At 37.7% G+C, this 18,001-nt stretch overlaps 1 protein-coding gene across 1 annotated transcript; it reads left to right on the plus strand.

The window, feature by feature from the left end:
• The first annotated feature begins 970 nt into the window (after positions 1–970).
• LOC124260132 (ubiquitin-conjugating enzyme E2 variant 2-like) lies at positions 971–16,710 on the plus strand. The gene is given in 5 exon segments (XM_046694378.1): positions 971–1,001; positions 11,261–11,319; positions 11,321–11,407; positions 12,103–12,225; positions 14,214–16,710. Coding segments are annotated over 5 exon segments (441 nt in total). The 3' UTR covers positions 14,355–16,710.
• The last annotated feature ends 1,291 nt before the right edge of the window (positions 16,711–18,001 follow it).

The following is an 18,001-nucleotide window of genomic DNA, read 5'->3' on the forward strand; positions in this document are numbered from 1 at the left end:
TTCTCCCAGGAAACACTGCCTAGTCGAACCAACCAAGAACTTTCCAGAGAATATGATGGCTCCCCAACACTACAGCCTTCTGCATTACCCAGAGTGTCAGAAGGGCTGTACTCACGGTGGAAAACCCGGGCACTCTCCTGATCTGCGCCAAGAGATCAGGAGGTACCAAACCTAGGGCACCGAGAACAATGGGGAGCCTGATGACAGTGTACTTGGGATGCAAGCGAGACATTTCAAATTATTATTATTATTATTATTTTTTTTATTATTATCATTAGTATTATTATTATAAAGAGATGGGAGGTGGGGTGGCCTCGTGGTTAAAGCGTACAATCATCATGCTGAAGACCCGGGTTCGATTCTCCATATGGGTACAATGTGAGAATTCCTCCTTGCTGGAATAATGCTAAAAGCGGCGTAAAACCATACTCACTCACTTTTAACAGAGCCATCAATTATTCCTAATTTCTCTAGGTGTCCTGTTGTAGGTGCCATTGTCTCTTCCCTCTCTGCAGTTATATGTGCAACAACTATTAACAGTAATGTCCAATATTCCACAATTTAGCAATGTTACCGTGGCAGACCACCCAGTCCACATTTGGTTTTCATTGCCCTCTACTCCAACACAGGCGCTTCCTCATTTAGTTTTCAAATCCAATTTCCGAGGATGAGTGAAAAGATAACATTTAACGATTGAGCCAACGTTCGTTTGTGGTTTTAGTAAGATATTTCGTTTCGTCTACGATTTCTGTCTTTTGTTCTTTTATGACTAATCCCGGGTTCTAACTCCGGTTTTAATATTCCGCACTGAATTACTGTGTACGAAAAACCGTTGCGTCTTCGCGCAGCACCACGTAATTAATTTTAGTGTTTTTAGAGAAACTCTTTTTTAACTGTTCGGGACAAATATATTCTGAACAATATACGTTACTGAATATTCCGGAACACCACACACAGCAGAGAAAACAAAATGGCGGGGTTTCACCAGACTCAGAACTCAGGTTTGTGGAATCTATATTTTAAAACTGTACTAAAGAAAGCTCATTTTGAGAAGTAAATGGAGTACACAAGAAAATGGACAAATGAGGAAAATATGTTACCATCACGGACTGTCGTTTTGTTACTGAGTTACTTGAAGAATTGCTGAGCGATGGTACCGCCATTTTCTCGCACATGAATTTAGCCACATGATCATCGCAGAAAATTCTCGATTCAAGACGTCACGATAGCCAGTGGTGTCGTTTGTTGTGCAAAATAAATCATTTCAATTTGATGTTAGGGACTTGACCATTAAGCAGAATTGTCTTGATTTAAGTGCGTAATAATGGAGTGGTATTTAGTAACGCCCCAAAGGGGCCCCAGCAATGTCTTTATCAGGATATAATATTCGTTCAGACTTTGACGATTAGCTTGTCAAATATGGTCCAGAATGTATAACTGCTATGGCTAAACAAACTCCTGCTCTCCGAGCACATGATACATTGAATTTGATCAAATTAGTTTAATTTAAACATGTAGAGCCAATGAGTACATTTTCTTTCTAGTCATGAAGGAAAGAGGAAATATTTGGGTTGTAATTCATGGATATATATATTGATTGTCCAAATAAGGGTCAGTGGAAATATTTGAAATTGTTTGGTTGTGTATTAAGTAATAGAAACCCAGAAACTGTGAAAATTATCATCTATTCATCAGACAAATAGGTGCCTTATAATTGATGGCATTCACTTTTGTGATATTCACTGTTGCCATGAAACAATTGAATCACACCTGGTGACAATATCATTTAGTTCATATATATTTCTATAACTGGTCAGGTGATGAGAGTAATGCTTTCCTTACTATTGAAACTAAAATAAGCAAAATCTTCCAACCAAATTTACCAATCTTATGTTTTTATCATGAGATAGGTAACCAAACAGTGAACTTTTCAATATGCACTTGTCATTATTCATCTGAACTTTTGAGGAAATTGCTCATGTTATGATAAGGCAAGGAACAGTATGAAAATATGTTTGTCATTCTTCAAAACAGCATGATTTAGAGTATTACACTAACTACAGGGAATTCAACATTCTCTCAGAATAATGTCTTTGGGGTGGGGGATATCTCAAACTCAAGGGATTGTTTTGTTATCCTACATTATAGGGGTGAAACAGTACACTGGAATATTAGTAGAACCGCAATATTTTGCCTTTGGTTTGGTATACTTTAATGCAATCCAAAAATTTGGTTTTCGTAATGTCATTTTTGAAAACTTTTAAACCTTTTCTTGTCTACAAACCAAATCATTTTTTCAAAATCTTTCAATGTTTGGCTCTTGTCAATTTTCTGCACTATGATCATATCTCATATATAATGAACCGAAAGGCCTTGTACCTCAAAACATACTGTACCGTGGTAAGAGCGTACAGTTTCACCCATACTACAGTGGACTTTAGAACAGGTCCCTCAGTAGTTTGTTATTGTATGCATCTCTTGTCAATGTCATACACACAGCAGTCAGATCATGTTTTGTTTTTTTAAAGATGCCAGATGATCATGCTCACCTGCTGGTCCATGTGCAGTCATTGCGGGGTCCATAGCCTTGTTTAAACTAAATTAAAGGCACACTATCACGGCCCACTTCTCTAAAAATTCAATATTGCATTTCTCTCATTAATACTAACATCAGCCCCCATCGAAGCTGCCATATTATTTATTCCGAAAAAATACGTATTAAGATTACAATATGAAATTAAAAACATTGAATGAATTAATGCAACGTTGCATCAAATCAACTCTCATTCCCTCTACCGACCGAACTTTATTTTAAGCGAACTCCATAGAATTATGTCCCTTGGAACGCTCTTTACAAATATCCTATAACACAACTTGTAATTGAGGCCAGTTCGGCAAACACCGACAACACCACATGCGACAGATTTTGATGTACAGAGCAATCGTTTACATTCCATATATGGCAAATGTTATCTATTTGGAAGCTGTTTGCCTCGAAGATTTAATTGTTGATTTCAGGCAAGTCATAAGGACTAATAAGTCTCACATTGTATCAATAGGAAGCTAAAAAGAGTGCATATGCCCCAATATATATATTATGGACCAACATAATGTCGAAAAAGCATGACATTGTGCCTTTAAACTTTTCGTGGTACTTTCATTATCATGTTTAGCTCATAGGTACAAATGTTACCTTCAGTATACCTCTTGCCAGAAGGATCATAATTAATTTGAAAAACTGTCCACACATATTTACTTCTTTGGATGTCATTGTATGAGTTGTTAGAGCCGAGTGCGTTTACTGAGTTGTTGAAGTTTGGAAGTCAGCCCTGTACAGCTCCCAACAAAATACTCTATGATATGGATTTATTACAATGAAAGGGTAATGAATATGCATATCAATATATTCAGAGCTCCAGATAAGATTAAGCTAATGTGGGTACTATACCCACTGTATTTTTTGGGAGTGGGTATTATGAATTTTGAGCTGGTATTTCATTTTCCGTTACCCACTGCTTTCAAATATGTGCGTATTTCACATATTTCACGTATTTCAGTCATTTTACTCACCTAAGTATTATGTCATTGAGTAAGTTTACTAAGCAGGTATGTTCTGCCTTATGTCATACCGAAGCAAAACCAACTTAAATATAATGGAAATGACTTCATAAAAAATCACTCATCCTATATGGACAGTACAACTTGATAGCAATTGATGTCTTTTTCATTACGCAAGCGATTTTTATAAATATATTCCGTATGCATTTGTTTTAAACTTTTTGCGTATCTGACATTTTAAATGCGTAATTGGTACGCAACAATTATTGTTCAATGCGTAGTTGGAAATTTTCTATGCGTATTTTACCCGGATACGCAGCTTATCTGGGCCTCTGTATATCGAGTCTATAGTTTATGTATTATTTATGATATTTAGATAAATACTCACAAAATGTGTGACATGAATTGGCAATGTTGACTGTGTTAACATGGTAAAGTTATCCTTGGACTTAAAGCTTGACACGTAATGGTATTGACAAACTTTCCTGCTCATAGTAATAGCAGAGATCACACTTTTGACTCATAAATTGTCTTTTTATTTTACAAAAACAAACAAGTATCATTGTTTCAAATGTGAATTAATTTAGCAAATTAAAAACAACAAGCATGAAATTTAATACTCAGTCACATCCATTTGAAAAGAGCCTGTTAAACTTGCAATTCCACTTACCAAAATGATATATTTTCTGAAAATTTTTATTAGCAAAAGTTTGGAGAGATACCCGCCTCAAATATATCTTCTCACATGTTATTCAAAAAGGAAGGTATTTAAAAATGTCAGCCAGACAATTGGGCTGGTGGAGATTTTTTTTCAGGCAGACCGACACGAAAGTTGCCAGCCTTGGGCAGGCGCGCAGGCCGTTATTTCAATCACTGAAGCCAACCCATACGATATTATCATATTTGTTCGGAAAAAAACACTACAAACTACATGACTACAATAGCAGTACGAATTTATAAAAAATACATTATATTAAATCATCAAATAGCATACAAACCATACAATTTCAGCCACATTTTATTCAGTATCAAGCTATATGTTGATACTAGTGATTTAGGTGAGTACAATTTTAATAACAAGTTCTTCTGACAAGACTATCTATATATATTTTTTTATTTAATATGAAACTTCTTTGGAAAAGTTAAAACTAATTTGGACCAAAATACTAATTTTTGCTTCAGTTTTTGGCCAAAATACTAATTGGGCTAAATAAGGGTTAGCATCTCTGTATTAGATAATGGCTTTTCAGAAATGACACTTATTTCACAACTTAATGGGATTTTATTTTATTATTATTTTTTTTTTAAAGTGAACCTAACTACCTGGTATTATTTTGGATTCTGGTATGAAATTGCACTGACAATATGATGGTCACAGTGACATAACAGAGTTCATAACTCAGAATAACTGCTTATGTCGTTTTTCTTTTAAAGATGAGATCACTCAAAATCAGGGTTTTACATCGACTCACAGGCTATTGTAGGCAGTATGAGGGGCCTGTGAAGTAACGGTGTAGAGAACGCTATGTTTGCATCATTTCTTTAGAGCCTTGAATGAACCATTGATCATAAAGGACTGGTGGATGAAATGTTGCACGTAACTGCTGTGAAAGAAACAACCAAACAATTAGCACAGTCTAAATGTTTGGTTGGTACAATGAATACTATTGTGCGTCCGTCAGGATGCAGTGAAAAAAATTTTCTGCGTCTATTCTCTACATTTGTGCATACTGGCAGTGTTCACGAATAGCGTCTGACCCTCTGACAAATCCGGCAGATTTGCCAACGGTCAGACAGAAGTCTACAACCCGCAGGCCCCAGTGTCTGACTGTATATTTCACAATGACTTTGACTGAAGTTGTTTTATGTAACATGTGACACTTGTTTGCTGTTTATAAATCTTATGTTTGTTAATAATTTCAATGTCAATTACAAGAAATATTAAATCAGAAATGTGTGTTTAATTTTATTCCATGGGTCCTGTACATTTTTAATGGGTCAGACACATCTGAAACTTACAAGACCCAATGTCCTGTGACTTTGAAACACCATTCGTGAACACTGTACTGGACGAACAAAATGATGCATTAATTCTGATAATTTCATTTCAAAGAGATCCCATCGACCCACGTTAACCTAAGCAATAGAATATGCAGGTGATGAGGACACAATATGACTTATCTGTCGTACATTCATCATAAAACTTCAGTGATGCTCAAGATGATTATTAGTAATCTGTGATTGAAACCAAACTTGGAAATACATGTAACCATGGCAACATATTTGAAATGTGAGAAGTAACACTTGTTGGTTCGTTCATTCATTCATTCATTCATTCATTCATTCATTCATTCATTCATTGTTTTATTGACCGCCTCCGTAGTGTAGTGGTTGAGCGTACGCCCGGAGCGTACGCCCGGAGAGCGGAAGGTCGCGGGTTCGATCCCCGACCGTGTCATACCAAAAGACGTTAAAATATGGTACTTGTTGGTCCCTGCCTGGCACTTGGCATTAATGGGTACAACAAGGACTGGTCGGCTCGGAGTCAGTATAATGTGTCTGAGTGGCCTGAGTCTAAGTCTGGGCTAGTAGAAGCAGCTGCACATACACACACACGCGCTTATGCACGTCGTCATATGAGCAAAATATTCTCAAGCACGACGTCAAACCCAGTTTCACCTCACCTCACCTCACCTCACCTCACCTCACCTCACCTCACCTCACCTCACCTCACCTCACCTCATTGTTTTATTTATCTTTTTTATTTTAGTCTATTTCATTATTTATTTATTTGGTCATTTTTTATTTATATACCTTTGACATTTTCACCAATAACCAGCACCTCAGAAAAAGATCCCCAGTACATTCAGGGGTGGAAATAACCCATTGCCCGACGTCCGAGTCCAGTGTTTTTTTCTGTCGGGCAAGCAAATTTGTATATCACACTGTACCGGTGTCCAGTTGACTTTCCAATGTTAATTATGTTCTTTATTTTAAAAAATCAACAAGAAAACAGCCGGTATAGTGGAAAAATTATCAGGGCAAAAGATTTTACATGTGCCACTGTTCCGGAGTACACTAGCAATTTTAAAGTTATTTCCACCCCTGACATTATTCTTTTATTAGCAGCCATATGAGATTAGTTAATTGGTCAGGCTTGGTGACTTGGCTGATAACATGTACTTATACCCCAACAACGTGGGGCATTGATCCATAGATCAATCACTCACTATCCTGGCAATGACATGATCAGTTACTGCCGCATGATAAGGCTGGAATATTGCTTAGTCATGACAGCAGAAATAAACAACATTGAGTCGTGATTATGATGACCCACTTCCACCCACTGAGACAGACCACCTGACCTGGTGACCCACTCAGGCGGTAATAAAGGACTTTTATTCATGCTTAGTTCCCATGGCGGGTAAATTATTTAGACCAGGATTGAAATATTTTGAGTCTTATTATGTGAGCGTGAATAGATGTTTTATCATAGTTTTTAAGTTTCAACTTTGTACAATGAACTTGTGTAAACTGTATGGAGAATGAAATCCCTTTGCTTTTTTTAATTGTTATTGTAAAGTACAAGCAAAGTATCAAACAATGTTTTGATAAATTTGCTTACGAATTTTCAGGTTTTGAAAGGAACTGAAATATAAATAAATAGTGCAGTCATATCTTTTAGGACATATTTTGTGTTCTTTCAGGGATCTCAACATACGGTTCTTAGTAATTTATTGATTTTATGTATTTCCCTGTTAAAGTAGGTACTTCCAACAACATAATAGAAATTAACTTCCAGATTCGTGTTCAAAACAGTGAATGAAAAAAAATGAATTCAGCTCTTTGTATTTTTTTCTTTTCTTTCCTTTTTTAAATGCAACCTATATTTTTACATGCACCCAGTGTAACTGGTAGTCAGAATTGTACAAATAGGTAGGAGTTGTGGGGTAGCCTAGTGGTTAGAGCGTTCGGTCGTCACACAGAAGACCCGGGTTTGATTCCCCACATGGATACAATGTGCAGTGTTCGCGAATAGTGTCTGACCCTCTGACAAATCCGGCAGATTCGCCAATGGTCCGATAGAAGTCTACAACCCACCGGCCCCAGTGTCCGACTGTATATTTCACAATAACTTTGACTGAAGTTGTTATATGTGACATGTGACACTTGTTTGCTGTTTATTTTATCTTAATTTTTCTTATGTTTGTTTATAATTTCAATGCCAATTATAAGAAATGTTAAATCTGAAATGAGTGTTTAATTTTATTCAATGGGTCCTGTGAATTTTCAATGGGTCAGACAGACATCTTAAACTTATAGGACCCAATGTCCTGTTACTTTGAAACACCATTCGTGAACACTGAATGTGTGAAGCCCATTTCTGGTGTCCCCACCATGATATTGCTGGAATATTGCTAAAAGTGTCAACTCACTCATCTTTGGGTACTTCAGAGTTATGTTTGTATATTCCTCTGAAGTTCTGAAACAATATATCAATAATATATGTTAACAGACCGGAGGCAGGCAGTTGTCATCCAGGGTGAAAGGTCAGAGGCAACGTACTTGAAGTTTGTAGTGCCTCAGGGCTCCGTCCTAGGCCCCCTACTTTTCACATGCTACACACATCTTCCCTCGGTGATATTGTAAGGTCCTACAACTTAAGTATGCATCTCTATGCTGATGACACGCAAGTCTACTTATCATTCAAGCCATCTGACGCATCTTCAACCAAGTTCTCCTTTTCAAGAGTAGAAGAATGTGTTGATTGTATCAAGAGTTGGATGTCATCGAAATATCTTAAATTAAATGATGATAAAACTGAGCTCATTGTGTTCCACCCTCTTCGGCTTCAGAAAAAGCTTCTGCTTCCACAGTTTTGCATCGGTGAATCTGCAATAAAAATGCGGCCACATGTTCGCAATCTTGGTGTAATCTTTGACTCTGCCCTCAGCATGGAACCCCATGTTCGCAATGTCTGTCGCCAATGTTATTTCCATCTGCACAACATTGGTTTGATCCGTCGATACTTGGATGTGAAATCTGCACAAGCTCTAGTTCAAGCATATGTAACATCCCGCTTGGATTATTGTAACTCTTTGCTGTCTGGTGTGCCAAAACAAGTCCTCTACAGGCTACAGAAGGCACAAAATTCAGCCGCACGATTGATCTGCCAAATTAAAAGGACTAAACACATCTCTCCTGCCCTCAAATCCAATTCGCTTCAGAATCGACTACAAAATCCTGGTCCTTGTTTTCAAGTGTCTAAACGGTCTAGCTCCAAAATACCTCTCGGATCTCCTTATACCTTATCACCCAACTAGATCACTCCGGTCAAGGGACCAGTCTCTCCTTGAAATACCACAAACTAGAACTAAGTCATATGGGGACAGGTCTTTCTCTAGAGCAGGACCCTTCCTCTGGAACAATTTACCATCCATCCTTCTTTCCGAAACAGAACTGTCAAATTTTAAAAGTGGACTCAAGACGCACCTATTCACCTCTGCATATGGATAAAGTGGACTCAGATAGCGCTTTTGAGCAATTAGATTGATAAAAAGCAGCGCATTACAAATATTTGTATGTATGTATGTATATGTGAAAGTAGACCAGCCGGCTACCATGTGATATTTATGCTGGACGCGGTACATGGTGTGTCATTTTTTCATTTAATGAAAGAAAAGTAATCTTTACAAGCTAACTGCTGAAGACACCCTAAAGCTACAGTTGCTATGGAAAGAATATGACCAGTTGATGCCAAATTTCAAGGATGTGAGCATCATCTTGCATGTCAGGTAGACAAGGGGGAGAAGAGTCGGCTTGGAGCAGTGATGATGATATAGACAATGGTGTTAGGAGATTGTGTCCCTCGACCCATCACCCTAACATTATTAATATCCTTGTGCATCAATTATACTTGTAATCCCACAAAAAAAAAATTCAACAAGAGGCCCTTCGGGAATTTTAATTATGTAGTTAGATTTTTGATCATGCAACATTCTATGTACTTATAATGTTGGAATAATAATGACATTGTCTTAGTTTGAAGTTTTCAGGAAGTGAATTGTGTTGCATATGTTGTCCAATCATGACACTGTACTTTGCTGAAGCATATCAAGTGTGATGCAGATATGGATAAGGGTTAGGAAAATACTATGCGACAAGACATTGATCTATTTTGCGACAGTTAGATACAAAATGATTTATAGGGAAAAACACAGATAAGATTTACTGTACAGTGTTCACGAATGGTGTTTCAAAGTCTCAGGACATTGGGTCCTGTAAGTTTCAGATGTCTGTCTGACCCATTGAAAATGCACAGGACCCATGTAATAAAATTAAACACACATTTCAGATTTAATATTTCTTATAATTGACATTGAAATTATTAACAAACATAAGATTTATAAACAGCAAACAAGTGTCACATGTCACATAAAACAACTTCAGTCAAAGTAATTGTGAAATATACAGTCAGACACTGGGGCCGGCGGGTTGTAGACTTCTGTCTGACCGTTGGCGAATCTGCCGGATTTGTCAGATGGTCACACGCTATTCATGAACACTGACTGTAGCTTGCATAAGTTATGATGGTGGACTTGATTCAAAGTTGTGATGATGAACCTGTTTCAAAGTTGTGATGTTCAGTGATGCAGCCAGACTGTGTAATTGCGAGATTCCTGCTAATTGTACTTACCTTGGCGTTTATTTATAAATGTGTGCGCCAACAATTTCGCAGATTTATAATTCATAACCCATTTTTATCTATCAGTCGTGTAATTAATTTCAAAATACGACTATTTTCATTGAAATCGATGTCAAACATTCGGAAATCAAAATAATTTTTTGAACATTTTCTGAATTCAAAACAAGGCTTCCTAAGCTCTGCACTTTGCTACGGAGCTCGACTCGATGTACAGAGTTAACATCAAACCTTTTTGGCTGTCAAAATGTCTAAGAAAAGGGTTACAGATTTTTTTATGTCTGGTAGTAGAAATACCATACGTAACTTTAGGTTATTGACCCACATTTTCTGTAGGTAGGGGCCATTTGGCCCCTTTTAAGGAAATCCTGCCTGCAGGCACTAGATGGTGGACTTGTTTCAAATGTTGTGATGTTGGTTTGCAGAGCTCCAGATAAGCTTTTGGCCATGTGGGTAGGATACCCATACTTTTGAAACTAAGTGGGTATCTCCAATTTCAAGTGGGTGTCTATACTTTTTTTATACCCACCATTTTTTTCAAGTCTGGGTATTCATTTCAAATAATAAGTTTAAGAGGTGCGACACAGGTGAAACAACACACTTGCTTATTAATTCATCTAGCAGTACTCTAATGAAGTTGTTTTCTGTTTGTAGTGTAAAAAACCCTTAATATTTTACTTTGAACGTGTGGAATCTCGATTTGTTTATAGGACATGTAGAAAGAAAACAGCTGTTTGATGGGTCGCTATTAATAGACTGGCCAGTCAGTGAAGAGTTAACAAACCTTGAATTTGATACGATAAGCTTGAATTGATACGATAAGCAACATAATTTTGATGTATTGGGTAGATACGCATTCTTATTTGACACAGCGTAAACGTAAATGTTTTGTGTTTTTTTCATACGCTGGCATTTATTTTACTTGCATATTTAAACTTTTCTATAGCGTACTATATGCAACTATGCAGCTTATCTGGAGCTCTGGGTTTGTGTTTTCAGTGGAGATGCCCCGAGGGTTCTACCTGCTGGAGGAGCTTGAACAAGGACAGAAGGGCAACGGGTGATGGCACAATCAGTTGGGGCTTGGAGGATGAAGATGATAGACTCTTAAGCAGATGGACTGGCACTATCATTGGACCACCCAGGGTACTGAGTTTGTAACATAGGGGCGGTGGGGTAGCCTTTTGGTTAAAGGTTTTGCTTGTCATGCCAAAGACCCAGGTTTGATTCCTCACATAGGTACAATGTGTGAAGCCCATGTCTGGTGTTCCCCGCAGTGATATTGCTGGAATATTGCTAAAAGCGACATTAAATTATATTGCCAGATTGATTGATGCATCAAATTCCAGTTGTGTAGATCGATGCTCGTGATGTCAATCACTGAATTGTCTGGTCCAGACTCAATTACTTACACACTGTTGTCATATAGCTGGAATATTGCTGAGTGAGCATGAAGCAATAAAAAAATTGAATCATTTTGTTCTTTTTGGTAAAAGAAATTGTTGAAGAATGAGGACTATTTTTATGGATATACAACTTCTTTATTCTATATAGGCGACATTTCGACATTAGAATCTATGTCAAAACATCGCCTATATAGAATAAAGAAATTGTATATGCATAAAAATAGTCCTCATTCTTCATCTACCCAACTTTTTAGAATGCCAATCAAAGAAGTCAAGAAATTGTTGGTTGTATAACAAGATTTTTAAATTAACTTTATTGGTCAATTGACATGTGATATGTTGAAGTAGGCCTACATAATCTGTTATTATCTATTCTTAGCTGGATGTTCAGAAAATTTGATGTCCTTTGACCTTATCATTGTTGTCTCTTTACAGTCACCATTTGAGGGAAGAATTTACAACCTGCGAATTTACTGTGGTGAAAACTACCCTGATGAATGCCCAACTTTGAGATTCGTTACTAAAGTCAATTTGAACTGTGTAGATTCTAAAGGAGTGGTAAGTGTTACCACTGATTTTGTCATGTTCCGAAAATTACCAGGGTGGTCATTGAACTTAAGATTGAAAGTCAAGGTGTTCCTGTCATAACCCTTGCAGGGGTGGAAATAATCCATTGCCCGACGCCCCAGTCCAGTGTTTTTTTCTGTCGGGCAATCAAATTTGTATAAAACACTGTACCGGTGTCCAGTTGACTTTCCAATGTTAATTATGTTGTTTATTTAAAAAATCAACAAGAAAATCGGCCAGTATAGTGGAAAAATTATCAGGGCAAGTGATTTTACATTTGCCACTGTACCGAGTTCAGGAACAATTTTAAAGTTATTTCCACCCTTGCCTTATATAAACATTTTACAGATTTTTCATGTTCTAGGCCCTGTGCAATTGCTAGTCACCAAGAAACCAGGTCTTAGCAGCTAAAATTTGTTTAAGTATATGGTGCAGTGAGTGGTCTAAGATGCTGCACCACTTTGGTAGAATGCAAAATTAGGGGTGTCCTGTTTCTGTGGGGGCAGTGATGTAGCCTAGTGGGTTAAGGGTTTGCTTGTCACAGCGAAGACCTGGGTTTGATTGCCCACATGGGTAACAATGTGTGAAACCCATTTCTGGTGTCCCCCGTTGTTAAACTGCAATGAAACAACATGTGTATCAACAGGAAGTATCCTTGATCGCCTGGGGCGGTGGGGTAGCCTGGTGGATAAAGTGTTCGCTCGTTACGCCGAACACCTGGGTTCGTTTCCCCACATGGGTGTTTCTGGTGTTTCCCGCCGTGATATTGCTGGAATATTGCTAGAAGTGGCGTAAAACAAAACTCTCTCACTCCTCAGGGCTCGATTTAGTGCCTTGTTACTTGCACTGGTGCAACCCAATATTACAAAGTGCAACCTAGTTATTAGTCTAACTTGCACCAGATGCATGTCAATTTTGAGTGGGTAAACTTCTGAATAGAAATCTAAATAATTTAGCATATGTCTTTCATTACATATTGCAATGAAAGCAGTGCAACTGGAATTTGGCTGGTGCAACTATCTTTTTATCTTAGGTTGCACGTAGGTTAACATCTCTTAAATCGAGCCCTGCTCCTTGATCGTAGTATTAATCAGTGTCTGTTTTGTTTGCACAGTGTCATGATCACGTCCTGTTATTACCAACATGAGTTTTATGGTAGGGTTTACGAATACAATTGATTATTGATTGATTACTGAGCTCCGATCTGCACATTGTGAGCGATAACCAGCACTATCTGCATTACTCTCCATAAGTGATAAGACTGAAGTACTGTTCCAAGCATTGAATACACAATGCCATTTGGAAAGTAGTCAAATGTAACATTTTATATTTGGGATTACACTTTCTCAGTAAAGTACAGATTCTAGTACTTTTGATCGGTCCCATTTGGGATTTGAACCCACACTATCAGAGTCAGGCACCTAAATTGTTTATTCATAGCTTTTGGCCATTAGAGCCGTCTCAATTTACACTTATGAGAGAGGTACACAAAGTTTGTGGTCTAGACTACCATTTGGTCAACCGCCATTTTTGTGGAATCCGCTATGGCTGAGTGGGTTGGACAGCTGACTTTGCTGGCAATTAGGTCCCTGACTCTGAGGGTGTGGGTTTGAGTAGATGCATGTCATTATATCCCAAATGCATAGACTAATGCTCATGATGTCAGTCACTGGATTGTCTGATCCAGATTTGATTATTTACAGACCGAAATCATATGGCAGCAAACTTGCAAAATTTAGCCTTAAACAACAAACATTTGGGTAGCGCTGTAAAATCAACATCAGCCTAGACCAGCATAAGTAGTCACCTGCTTTAATGTTCCTAAATAAGTGCAACAGTCCTCAACACAATGTCAAGACCTATCCAGCTCCCCACCTTCGTAGATCAGCAGTGAAACAAAATCACTCCATTAATCAATGTACTGAATGTGTTGAACATTCATGATTTCATTTGGACTTATTTTATGTCTTTATTTCCAGGTTGATCTAAAAAAGCTTGAGGACTGTAAACACAATGGGCGATTCTGCCTTAAAACGATACTGCTTTCTTTACGGAGACTGATGTCATCTAAGGACAACTGTAAACACTCACAGCCCTCGGAAGGATGCACCTACAACTAACCAGAGACAATATGACGGTTCACTTTGCAGTGTTTCTCTTGACATCGCGCAACATCTCAGCATCATCTTTTCCCGAAAAGGTTGATGTGGGTCATTTTATGGGTGTAACAATATTGTTTGAGATGCAGTTGTCGGGTTAAGCTGTCGCACGTAAGGATAGATATTTGAGCATGGCACCCTGTACCTGTCACTATTGACATATCACATTGCCAAGATGTAGAGAATTGATTGACGATGGAACACAAAGGGAATAACGATTCTTTGTAAAAGATTTTGTGTAGCCATGTTTCCCATGTCATGTGTAAATTTCTGATGAACACTTTGCTTTTGTATTTGTCATTAACTTTATTGTTATGTGCTCATAGCTTTTCCTTTCTGAATAATATTGTGAGAGGTGTTATTTTTGGACTTTTAGATTTTTACTGTACATAGTATATGTCCATCTGTTTCTAAGGATGGCTTCCTTTCAAATCCATGGCCATGTACATTCTATGGTTTCTTTGTTCAAGAACAGAATCTCTTCTGTAAAATAACAACTGGTTAGTCCTACTTCAGAAAACTGAGCCAATTAACTTTCGTCTATTTGTACAATTTCCTGTATTTATTCAATATCCACATGGGAGGTATGTGTCCATTTTCGAAGCTAGTTCCTCGGTGTACTAAATAAAAGCTTCTCACCTTAATAGTGTTGTACATGTAGAAAGTCATCATAAGACTTCTGATGTCTCACACATGGGCACTACATGTTCAATCCTTGTGTTGTTTTGTTTGAGTTGGTTCAGTTACACAACTGGGCTCTGTCTTGTGTTTTACATCACCTCAGTTCCGAGGGTTTGCCACATGTCACGTGACAAAGATTGTTTGATTTCTCAAGTTCGATATCGGACCTCCAGAGAAGGTTCTCAGCAGTCATGGGTCCGTTTCGGTACTAGATATTCCAGATTGTGTGTTACCTCTGTTACGCCTTAGCCATTTGTTTGTATTTTTCTCTTTCACGTGTTCTGTTTGGAATTAATGTCAATGATTGTCACATTTCAGTCTTGATTCTCTTTGAAGACCTGTTCAATATAACCACGGTTTACCAAAGATGCTTATTTCACACGTGTAGAAGGCCAGTGATGCACTCAGGATTCTTGTACATGTCTTTAGTATTATCTTTCGTTGTCAGTCTTTTCAATCTTTCATCTGTCCTTTAGATGTTTGCTCTTTCTCTTGAGTGCATCACTGAAAAGTACAAAATATTCTGTTGGGCACCACTGCGTCACCCGCAAAGTCCTTGGGCATTTGTCTGTTTCTTAACTTGGTTCTTTTACACGAAACGTGTTAGTGGTAATTAAGTGTTAGCCAGTTTATTGCCTAGATATACACAACAGTGCCAAAGCACTTTATAAAGGGCATTACACCAGGAAGACAAGTGTCTTATGCCCTAATTTTGGACCCTGGATATGACAGGTTAAAATTTGTTCCTGAAACCTTGGATTGGCATGTGATCACACTCCGTGATTAAGTCCATTGTGTGTAAGCTGAAAGCAAATGGGTGCCCATCTGATCCAGACTTGTTTACAAGCCTCCACCATATAGCTGGAATATTGCTGAGTGTGGTGTAAACAGAAATCGTGGCACTGTCAGTTTCAGCATGTTGGTAATTCAGTACTATTGTTGTGTGCTGGAACAGTAATACTAATGTAAATCATTGTCTACTTGACAAATACCCTTGGAGTTTGAGGGTGCCATGTGTTAAGATCATATCGATATACATTGTATTTAACTTGTAATGCCCATGTAATTTGCATGTAACCAATATTTCCACTTAGTGATGCTTCAGCTCTGTGAATAAGTAATCTGGAACATGTGAAATTTCAGTATTGTTGGTACGCATTGAGGGGTTAGAAATGTCGCTGAATGGGTGATCAAAATTATATTTAATTGGATCCAGGCTATGCAGAATGGTCAATTTCTGAAGAAAACAAACGGTCACATAATTGTCAAATTTATTGTTCTTAAAACATATTTTTTTAAATTTTCTTAATTGACAAATTTCAAATCAGGTATTTAAATCAGTGCTATTTTCATGAGCTTACTCGGGAGAAAAAAACAACAGTGACCATAGATCATTGAGCAAAATTCCACTTGCTTTTCAGACGTATAATGAAAACTATTCTTGTAGCTCATTATAAACTTTTCTTGAGGTATATTGTACAGTGAATGTGGACAAGGATGAAGGTGGAATTTTGCTGATAATGCTGTGCTTCTGTAGACAATAGATCAGGATGATGATGATGATATGTATGATGACCTTTGTAAATTTGGACAATTTCAAATACACTTTCCCAAATAAAGCATTTGTTTCAATAAATTGTTTGTGTGGACTGTTATCTTTGCGAAGACAACTTTCGAAAACGTTGCAGGGAGGGTGTACGTTAAGCGTGGAAACAAAACTTGAGTTGTGTATGTGTCAGGGTTGTTACGATCACATTTGTATTGGTTAATTTTCTCTGAGCATGAAGATCGGAAAATATTGAAGGTCAATTATGTTAATCCTGAATGAACGTTGACCTCGTCAAACAGGATTATGTGTGTGTTCTTCTGCCAATCAAATGTCAGATTTCTGTAACGATTTGGACTTTATAAATGGGATGGCGTCTAAACAATAATAATATTGATAATAATAAGGACTTGCCCCACGGGAAGGCACAAAATCCGGCCAATAATATGTCGGTCAAACCATCTAAAAACATCAATCAAACTTGAGCAAAAGTGACAAGATGGTATGAAATCCACACAGATATGGAGAATTGCTTAAATGCACTGGGAAAATGCCTACATGCCTGCAGCAAAATCTCAGACCAACTCTGGTGCGTTAAAATGCGCATGCACAGTGAGCCAGTTGAACCCATAACTGGAGCCCATCGATGACATTGGTATGAGTAGAATGCTCGAGTGGCAGCCAGAAAAGACGTCCTCATCAGTCTTTCTCTTTCCTCCTTTGGAAAAAAGATCAACTGGCTCAGAGCCAACTCGCCCCTAAATGTCCAAACTCCTTTTCAGTTGCAGATCTTTCTGAAAATCCTGTCTATATTTTGTTTGTTTTTCAGAAAAACAGGCCAATTAAACACTTTAAAGCTGAATGTGTCTTTTCCAAACCAGGAAATTCATTTATTAAATCAAAATATTTCTTTGAAACCTTCTGCAGACTGTTCATTACAAGTTAATGGATCTGGGTATGCTGCTGCTTGAACTCAAGGGAACTTCTCACAGTTTCCAAAGAAAGCATCTGCTCAGAAGAGGGATGTGTAACAAGGATGTTTCTGTTTTGTGCAACAAACATCTGACTTCATATCTTTAAAATACAGTGAGTTATGTTACAGGAAGTTAAAACAAACTGGTAGCCTTGTGCTCTTATCAAGCTGAAGACCAGGGCCTAGATTTTCGAAGCTCTCTTATCGCTAAGATAGTCGTAAGTTATTGTTAATGTATGGTACTTACGACTCTCTTAGCGCTAAGAGAGCTTCGAAAATCTAGGCCCAGGGTTCAATTCCTACATGGGATATTTCTGGTATCCCGAGCTGTAATATTGCTGGAATATTGGTAAAAGTGGCTTAACTAAACATACTCCCTTGCTCACTCCAAGAACTAAAGGAATTGAG

This window comes from Haliotis rubra, unplaced genomic scaffold (genome assembly GCF_003918875.1).
Source record: "Haliotis rubra isolate DU_JTF1 unplaced genomic scaffold, ASM391887v1 Scf750, whole genome shotgun sequence".
Taxonomy (NCBI): domain Eukaryota; kingdom Metazoa; phylum Mollusca; class Gastropoda; order Lepetellida; family Haliotidae; genus Haliotis; species Haliotis rubra.